We start from the raw sequence: 10,196 nt of genomic DNA, 5'->3' as shown, positions 1-10,196 counted from the left end.
GCAGTTTTTCCCAAAATGGAGTAGAAGTTTCCCTTACTAGAAAGCTCAAGAATGACGATGTGGTTTCAGGTAGATGAAGATTGGAATGAGACATCCCGTTCCTGGCCCTAGATGCTCTTTCCATGGATCTCCCCCTTGATATGCGGAACTCCTCCATATTTCCATGGATCCTCAACTACCTCTCCTTCCCTATAAATGAAGTGCCCACCATCCACTAATTTTTTGTTTTTGGTTGGTGGGTTTCCATCCTAGTGCTGAATTGTGCCCAAATGCTTCCCATTTATAAAGGAGAAAAAGTGTTTGAAGGCTAACGCTTGGAATTGGAATCTCACTTGAAGGAGGTTTCCAACATCAAGGATTCATTGGTTGTAATGCTCCCTTTTTATCTATTAATAATACAATATATGTTTTCTTTCCATAAATGTGTCAATTATTGTCCATTTATTGTAATGCTCCTTGATGCATTACATAATTTGTATTAGAGAATGTTATGCTTTGCATAATTTTGTTGTCTCCACTTTATCTTTCTTGTAGGCACTCATATACAACAACAAAGAGGATATTGTGAGCTTGGAAGCAAAGGAATCAAGGTGGACATCAAGGATATTAGCATCAGAGGGAGGTAGGAGATCTAACCTCCTTTCTATTTTCTATTATGAATTAGTAAATATTACATCTAATTGTCTTATGTTATTGCTAGATCCTCCCATAGGACTATAGGGGTTGTTTCTATCCACAGAAAGGATTACCTGCACAAAATGTGCCATAAATAAGAAGCAACACACACACAATAATAAAAAATCAAGGATAAAAATATAAAATATAGAACATGCATTTCTCATCCCATCATTATGGTAAAACATAACGATTTATATATTAATATTTTTGTGGAAAAGCTTATATGGATTAAAAACTAACTTGACAATCACCCATTGAAATCTAGGTGAATGTCATAAGGGCTGATATCTTGAAGTTTGTTGTATATCCAAATACATGGATCTATATTTAGCAACCAAACTATGTGGAGATCTCTCTAGGGAATTTTGTTGATTAGGCTATGGATATTAATAACAATGGGGAATTAATATACAATTATAATAAATAAAAATATCATTTAATGTTAAAATGTCTATAAAATTAATAAATTCAAAATATGAACTCAACTGTGTTATCATTGTTTCCTGAGGAGGCGACGACTGTAGCGATTAGGGTTTTGCTGCAAGCTGTGACGGCGCAGACTGTGCAGCGCAGGCCCTGCCCTCAAACCAGACCGTATCCCTGGGCGAAAAGTGCAGCAGTACAGCACTAGTCCGGCTCTATGGAACAGCCGCAGGGGGGGGCGTCAGGGCCCTCCCCAATGCAGCACGATCCGGAACACGCTTTCCTGTTTGGTTCGATAAACAGGGAGATTCTGAACAAAGGAAATAAGCCACAGCAAGAGAACAAGAAAGCTGGAGAACGACATAGCCACGCTAGCGTCACTCAGGACAAGGGGAAAACCCGGAGGAAACGCCAAAGGTAACCTCGACTACCTGTAAACCAGTAGCCACAGAAAGGCCAAGAATAGAACTACCGGGACACCTGATTGATGCTCGAATCGAGTTCATGAGAGATCATGCCATCATAGGGAAGTTCATAGGGTTTTGGCCAACGGAAAGAGCCCTATATGGGTGGATTGCTGCCAAATGGAAGCCGAAAGGGGACGTCACTCTGCAACTAGGGCCGAAGGGCTTCTTCACAGTAATTTTCTACTGCATTGAGGACAAACTCAGGGTGCTGGGAACAGGGCCCCATTTCTTCAACGCAGCAGGTCTGTACATGAGAGACTGGATACCAAGATTCAACCCGGATAAGGAAGACCTCACCTGGGCACCAGTCTGGATCCGAATGTATGGGCTTCCAGACGAATATTGGGACGAGGACACTCTCAGGAAAATTGGAAATGGATTAGGGGAATACATCAGGACAGCAGAAGAAACCAAAATGCGCAGGTTCATCTCATACGCTCGCATATGTGTATTCATGAGGCTGAATGAAGCATTACCAGAATCGGTAACGCTCTCCCACTGGGATGAAGAATGGATCCAACCCTTGGATTATGAGCATGTGCCCTTCCGCTGCAGGAGATGCCACGCTCTTGGGCACCTATTCCGGGATTGTCCCCTGAATACCACAGCCGCGTCTCAGGACCCCTCGGTCTCAACCACCCAAGACGGCTTTACTAAAGCCCCTAGCCGAAAGCGCGCGCACAAGAAGACCTCCAATGGGCAAAAACCCCAGCAAAATGGCACTAGAGGCCAAGCTTCCAAGAATAGTTTTGAAGTCCTAGCTCAGTCCTCTGAAGATCTTCCCCCGATCTCGGATCCCCACCCCTCCCATCCATCTTCCTCCGCCCCCCCTCCTCCCCCAACCTCCTCCCCCAAACGCCACACCCCGGAGATTACCCTTGACTTCCCCTCCGGAGATAGGAAGGGACTGGCAGAAACAGACAAGGAAATGGATCTGGGTGGAAAGCTGGACCCTCCCTCTAGCTCAATGCTGAATGAGGAAGAGAGCAGTCAGGTGAAACCAATGGAAGAAGAACCTGAGAGCATAGACTTGCATGGCCTGGATATTCTAGAATTGGAACTAGCTTGCAAAACAAAGGCATATGATAGCATAACCGAATCCCAACTCAATAAGCTGGAGGTAGTTATTTCAAGAGCTTATCAGCAGCAACAGTTAGGGATTCAACCGGGAAGCCAGTGGGATGGAAGCCAACCCCCAAAAGAAACCAAAAAGAGAGGAAGGAAAACAGATTTGCAGAGAACCATCGAGATTGGGAAGCTCCTGCTAGACTCTGGCAGGTATGCGAAATTGACAAAGTACTACAAACCCACTGCAAATAGTGAACTATGAAGCTGGTCTCATGGAATTTAAGAGGGCTCAATAGCCCAGGGAAACTAAGAATGCTGAAAAACATGATTAAAATGGAGAAGCCACAAATATGCTTCCTCCAGGAAACTAAATGTAATAGTACTACTTTAGGCAGCATCCTCACAAAGGCTTGGCCAGGTTGCCGCTCAGTTGCAGTAGACGCATCTGGAGCATCAGGGGGGTTAGCTATTGCATGGAATACTCAAGCAATAGACCTCTCAGATTTCCACGCCTCCCACCATCTGATACAGGCAGCCTTCCACATTTTGGGCACGAATGTTCATGGCAATCTCTCCAATGTGTACTTCCCACAGGACACAGGGAGCAAAATAGCACTTCTAGACACCATAGAGGCACTGAATAACGACAGAAGGCACCCACTCTGGATAATCGGGGGAGACTTTAACATGATCACCAAGCTAGAAGAAAAGAAAGGGGGGAGAAACAGGCTGGAACAAGAAACCACCCACTTCAAGAATTTCATCCAAAACGCTTCCCTCATAGATGTGCCTTTCTGCAATGGTACGTTCACATGGAGCAACCGCAGAGCTGGAAAACACCAAATCGCTTCCAAACTAGATCGCATCCTTATCTCAGATAATGCGATTCACCTGGGAGGAGACTTTACAGCAGCAATACTTCAGCATACTGGCTCGGACCACTGGCCGATTGCTCTTCAATGGCAACGACCTGGTGATCAAACGCGAAGACCCTTCCGCTTCGAAGGATTCTGGCTCACGCACCCTGAGTTCAAAGATTTCGTAAAATCCATATGGACTTCCTTCATCCCTCCAGAAGGGTCCAAGATGTACCAATTCCAACAGAAGCTCCGGCACCTTAAAGGCCACTTAAAGCGATGGAACAGAGAAACTTTTGGAGATATCTTCAAAGCTCAGCAAGATCTCAATCGGGAATTAACAGACCTCCATCAGAAGATAATCACAGAGGGACACACTGAAGGGACCCTGGAGCAGGAACGACGCATCCATAGTCAGCTTCAGGACAGGCAGAAGCAGGAGGAAGTATACTGGAAGCAAAAGTCCCGAATAAGATGGTTGAAGGAAGGAGAGCGCAACACCAAATTCTTCCACAGAACCACCATTCAAAGAAGAATGCACAATAACATCCCGTTTATCCAGAAGCAAGGAGGCGAGAAAATAGAAAAGCACGAGGAAATAGAGAAAGAATTACGCAATCACTTCAGTCAGATCCTTCAAGAGCCCGAAGGAGACAGAAGGATAGCAATAGAAAAAATTACCAACAATGTGCCTAGAATCATCAAGGAAGAACACAATGAGCTTCTCCTCCGCCCAATAACGCCTCAGGAGGTGGATGAAGCGATGTTCCAGCTCAAAGAAGGAAAGGCACCGGGGCCAGACGGATTTACCCCCACGTTCTTTCATACCTTCTGGGAGCTGATTAAACAAGAGGTCTGGCAAATTGTGGAAGAATCGAGAGCCCTCCACTGGATGCTGCCTTCTCTCAACACAACGTTTATAGCCCTAATCCCTAAGGAGAAGGAAGCTATCACGCCTGACAAATATAGGCCGATTGCACTTTGTAATGTGATATACAAGGTCGTTTCTAAAGTAGTGGCTAATCGGCTGAAGCCTTTGCTACCATTGCTCATATCTCAGGAACAATCAGGCTATGTGGAGGGCAGACAAATCTTGGACGGCATTCTCCTCACGCATGAGATCATCCACTCCCTCAAACAGTCAAAGCAGGCAGGTATGCTACTTAAACTAGATCTTTCTAAAGCTTTCGATAAACTCAGCTGGATCTTCATGCAGCAAATGTTAAAAGCTTTTGGTTTCAGTTCCATGTGGATCCGCTGGGTCATGAGTCTGATAAATTCCACTCAGTTCTCCATCCTGGTAAATGGCATCCCTTCAAAGCCCTTCAAACCATCAAGAGGAATCAGGCAAGGGGACCCCCTATCTCCTTTCCTATTCGTTCTCATGGCAGAAGGGCTTGGACGTCACATCAAACAAGCTCTTCAATCTCACCAGCTCAAGGGTCTTTCTGTTCATAACTCCCCTGCTACTTCCCATCAGCAATTTGTTGATGATACCATGCTTTTTGGCTACCCTTCAGCCCAGGAAGCCACTCGCCTCAAATCCTTGCTCAATGACTTTGCTGAAGCCTCAGGCACGGATGTAAATTGTGCCAAATCGCAAATCTTCTTTTTTCATACGCCTCCCCCTGTCAAATCAGCCATCACTCGCATCCTCGGATTCCCTACCGCCTCCCTTCCCTCAAAATATCTTGGCGCCCCTCTCACGGCCTCAGCTCTAAAGCATTCCGCTTGGCGCACTCTCATAGAGAAAATGGAATCTCGTCTCAACCTCTGGACTCACAGATCTCTCAACCTTGCTAGCAGGGTTGTGCTCATTAAATCTGTCCTTCAGGCAATGCCGCTGTACCTATTCTCAATCCTTGCAGCACCCAAATGGGCCCTAAAGAGAATTAGGCAGCTTCAACGCAGCTTTCTCTGGGGAGGGACTGCAACTAATCGGAAATGGGCTTTGGTCAAATGGCCAACAGTATGCCAGCCAAAAGAAAAAGGAGGTATTGGGCTGAGGGACCCGGAGCATAGTAATGCCATCATGAGTGCAAAAATTTGGTGGCACTGGATCACTAATCCGGAAAAGCCTTGGGCAAGAATCTGGACAGCTAAATATGCCAACAACAGACCCCAGGAGGAGCTCATCCGGTTCATCCCCTTGGAAAAAGGCTCGCTCATATGGAACGCGGCCAAACAGCACTACCACTTAATTCAGCAACACAGCTTTTGGGAGGTTAGGAATGGCCAAACAGCAAGATTTTGGACAGATGCATGGAATCAGATGCCAAAGCTCATCCACACCCTCCAACTACCTTTGGATCATGTCAGGCAGGAGCAACAGCAAGAAAAGATCCATTACTATTGGGGGCAAGAGATGGAACATGGATTCAGGAAATGGAAACAAGGAAATCACTGGGCCATCACCACAGACTTGCAGGATACAGGGGTTCTGGAGAAGGAGCTGGATAAAAGAAGAATCCGATATGACGAAGGCGCCGACATCTTGAGATGGGGATACCGACCAAAAGGCGACTTCACCACTTCAGAAGCTTACAAGATAATCTGTAATAATAATATCCACTCTGACCCTATATGGAGCAAAATATGGGGTTTTGGCTCATGGCCCAAAATCTCCTACTTCCTGTGGCTAGTCAGTCACAAAAGAATCCTTACCTGGGATAAATTAAGAAGAAGGAATTTCCATGGACCTTCGCTATGCCCCAATTGTTGCCAAAATGAGGAAACGCTTCAACATCTTTTGGATTCATGCCCTCTAGCTAATCAACTTTGGGAAAAAGCGGGCTTCAGGTGTCAAAAAAGATGCAGAACAAAAAACGACATCACTGATTCCCTAAGGCACTGGCCGCAGAACCCTTATAAGAGTGAACTCCTCAATTGCTTGTGGAACCTTCTCCCTGGTCTCATATCCTGGAGCATTTGGAAAGAAAGGAATAAGCGAATATTCAAAAATCAGAGCTCAAGGATCGAAGAGGTCTGGACCAATCTATGTGGGAACCTGAATGAGACGCTGATCCTCCACCCCTGGACAATGGAAGATCTTCCCTCTCTTGATAATGAAAAAGGTATACTAAGCAACTGGCAATTGAACATTCCTCAATCCCAACTCAGGAACAGCATCTCCACAAGCAGCGGCTCAATCAAAGACACCTGGAGCGCCCCACCTAGATATTCTTTCAAGCTCAACTTTGATGGAGCCTCCAAAGGTAACTCGGGAAAAGCAGGCTTTGGAGGCATCCTCAGGAATCATGAAGGTACACCCTTGAAGATATTTTTGGGATCCTTGGGCTGGGATACCAATAACTCAGCGGAAATTGAAGGATTGTGGCAAGGTCTCCTCCTAGCCGAAAACCTCAATCTGCAGCCCTTGATCGTGGAAGGAGACTCCCAGATTCTTATAAACATGGCTAAGAGATTGCAGAATGGTTCTCAAGCGAAAAAAATCTCAAACAGTTGGAGACTGGCAGCCCGTCTAGAAGCAATTGAACATGCCCTTCGCAGCAACAGGGCAATCTCTTTTTCTCATACAAAAAGAGAAGGCAACAAGGTCGCCGACCTTCTCGCCAACATAGGGGCAGATAATGATCATATTCTCCTTACAGGAGCCCCAACCATTATCACAGACAATGCTCAAGCCCAGGAATTGGACAAGCTGATCCAAAATGACAATGCCCACCCGGATGCGGGTGCCACGCAGCAGAAGGACGGCGCACCACCTGCTCAGCATGGGCGGCCTCAAGTCTGAACAAGTCATTAACTGCCCTCCGCCGCCCTGGATGGCAAGCGTGAGAGCAAAGGAGGGAGAGGACGGCAATTCATTGCCGAGGCTATGCGCCATTAACTGTTGCAGAGGGGAGTTATGGCTTACCAGTATCGAGGCAAGCCAGAGCAACTTAAGTATGGCAAGAATTTGGAATGTTTTGCATCGAATAAGGTTCGAATTGTGGATTTGGGCTTCTGGGCTTCAGGTCTCAGAGCACAAGCTCGAGAATTCCCTCTGGCATCTGGAGGTGGAGATAGGGCATCAAAGGGGGGCGAAGACGGTCTCACACCCTCATCGGACTTCAAGGAAATCATGCCGCCGAGACAGAGGCTCATTAGCCGTCGAGGCACGGGACGAGGCGGAACTTCACGCCCCCCGGTCGCCAATCCATCATCAAACTGCTGCCGTTGTCTGTGCCACCAGGTGGCTGAAGCAAATCCCATCCAGTCGCAGCAATTCATGGACGCCAGGACGCCGGATTCAAGTGCTGCTCCGCTACCCGCGTTTGGTACAGCGGTATTCTCCTTCAGCGGTGCCCAGGGCAATTCTAACATTCAAGCTCACGTCTCAGTCCTATTCCTGGAGGAAGCGAAAGAGGAGATTGGGGAGCAACCCAGCGCCCAAATTCATCTTGCTGAAAGCTCCAGAGCAGCTGAGGAAAAGGCAGAGGCACAACCTGAGCCAGGGGTCGCTCCACCATCATCTCAACCAGCGCCCGCTTCAGGCAAGGCCAAGTATGATTGGGGACCTCCCCCAGAAGGCGAGTACTGGATTTATCCGGAGGACTCAGACGAATAAACGCTGGCTCAACCAAGCCCCTGCCCTCAGACAATGCTCAGGTTTTTTTGTAAACTGTTACTCTTATCGCAAATACTCAATGTATGTCGTGAATGTTTATGTTTGGCTTGACAATTATGTAGTTCTGTGCATGACCATGCCCCTGCGAGGGATTTTGCTGAAAAACTTCCTTCTCTCTCTCTTGCCCCTGCGTGGGATAGATAATTTTGTTTTTTCTGGTCTTCAAAGCTCTACAGCCCCTGCGTGGGCTACCAGTCTCAGTCACGGTGCCCTTGCATGGGTTGTTGGTCTCAATGGTGTCGCCCCTGCGTGGGTGTTCAGTCACGATGAGGATGCCCCTGCGCGGGTAGTTTTTTGTGAATACCATCCATCCAGAGCGCCACCCCTGGCCTCTGACGACATGTTATCCTGGCTGTAATTGTTTTCTATTGTTACTGTAAATAATAGAAATAGCATAGTTTTAACGATAAAAAAAAAAAAAAACTGTGTTATCATTGTTATTATTAGTTTAATCAAAGTTTAATATATGGGTGTGCCATCTAATCCTTCTTCACCTACATCATCAGGAACCTCAGTCCTTACTTTCCCTTTTAAAGCAATATATATGTGCTTCATTCTGTCCATACATCTACGAGGTAGACTTTGATCCCAACGATGAATGTTTTCACAATTTTTTTCCTTGAAGTATCATTGAGATGATGAAATGTAGCAACTTGCTGTGAAAACAAGTTTCAATGAATTTAGTCCAAAACAATAAATTCGTATTATTAAAAGAGATATGTAAATAAATACTAATAAATATTTACAGCCGAAATAAATTCTTCATTGAAAAACCTTTTATATGCTTGTTGTAGTGCATGACATAACCTTGTATCTAAATCATACTGTATTTTTTCATTTTTACTTTTAACTACACTTGTTGATCTTACAACCTATTTAGCATTTGCATCTCTTACCCGACCTCTTTGACATGGAGGAATTACTGGGAGATTGTGCTTGATAGCACGATGGTGATTAAGGCTAGATATTTTAGGTCGGCTCAAGATCCCAATACAACTGCCAACAAGACAAGTGAACACTTGGTTGCTGCCTTTGATAATTACATCCCATTCATGTCTATTTTGCTCCATTTTATAAATTCCTTATAAATGAACATGTAAGCAATAGTTTTGCTAAAACCATCGTAAAAACACTTTAAAATAAAAATCAATATTCATATTGATTTCTTTCTCGTTAACTATAACTATCAAATTAGTGTATATATATAAATATTTGAATAAATTAAATTTTATTAATATTTGAAAAATAAATATAATTAAATATTTAAGTTGACTATACAAAATAATAAAATTAAAATAGATATATATTAAATATTTACTTAAATTAAATATCCATTAGTTTTTGTTAAAAATATCCTCATTTCCCTACAATTTAAATCAAAATGCATGTATATAAAAATTCCTCAATGTGACCAAAACCAAATTACTAAATCAGAATATTAATTAATTTAAATGGGAAACTAAAAAGCTAAATTAAAATTAATTTAAACTTACAATAAAATTAAACTAAATCTATATTAATCCAAAATCTTGGATAAATGTAGGAAAGCAACCCATAACACGTCTAAGGATTTATTAACAACAAGGACCACATAAGTTTTATTACCCTTATCCTTAGTCTCTTCACTCTCCTATTGTTCCCTTCTTCTCTCACCTGCATCCTATTTTTGTAAGCCTGACACATGAAGAACATGTACCACACATGCAAGGGCAATCTTCTTCTACATATCTACTCGCAAAGCTATAGAGTTATGATGAATATTGTTATTGTTCTTTGTAGTTTTTTCAACCTCCAAATGGTCAAGACTCATAACGCAATCATGAGATCTTTTGCTTGCTATTGTGTTCTTGAGTTGATTTTTTGGGTTGTGTTGAATGTTCAAGGGTTCACTTCAAATAAAAAAATTTCATAGGAATATCAACATTAGTCAGTGCCAGATATTTATACGTTATTACATAATAGATATCTACTCTCTAGACTTCTCTATGCCATTTTGGCAACTGTAATTCACTAGACTTTTATCGATGCAAAATTTTTAGCGCTTTATTAAGAAAAACAAATTCTTTGTGAATA

At 43.9% G+C, this 10,196-nt stretch overlaps 1 protein-coding gene across 1 annotated transcript; it reads left to right on the top strand.

Annotated features, from left to right (window-relative positions):
- Window positions 1-2,969: 2,969 nt before the first annotated feature.
- On the top strand, window positions 2,970-8,063 carry LOC149263454 (uncharacterized). Its single transcript, XM_089388456.1, has 3 exons — window positions 2,970-3,938; window positions 4,056-7,241; window positions 7,353-8,063. The coding sequence occupies exons 1-3, from the start codon at window positions 2,970-2,972 to the stop codon at window positions 8,061-8,063; spliced, it is 4,866 nt and encodes a 1,621-aa protein (XP_089244582.1).
- The last annotated feature ends 2,133 nt before the right edge of the window (window positions 8,064-10,196 follow it).

Source organism: Pinus tabuliformis, chromosome 6, assembly GCF_031772625.1.
Source record: "Pinus tabuliformis cultivar Carrire ecotype Pingquan chromosome 6, CPIR1, whole genome shotgun sequence".
NCBI classification, from domain to species: domain Eukaryota; kingdom Viridiplantae; phylum Streptophyta; class Pinopsida; order Pinales; family Pinaceae; genus Pinus; species Pinus tabuliformis.
Note: the sequence above shows the minus strand (reverse complement) of the source record. Positions and strands in the feature narration are given on the sequence as shown.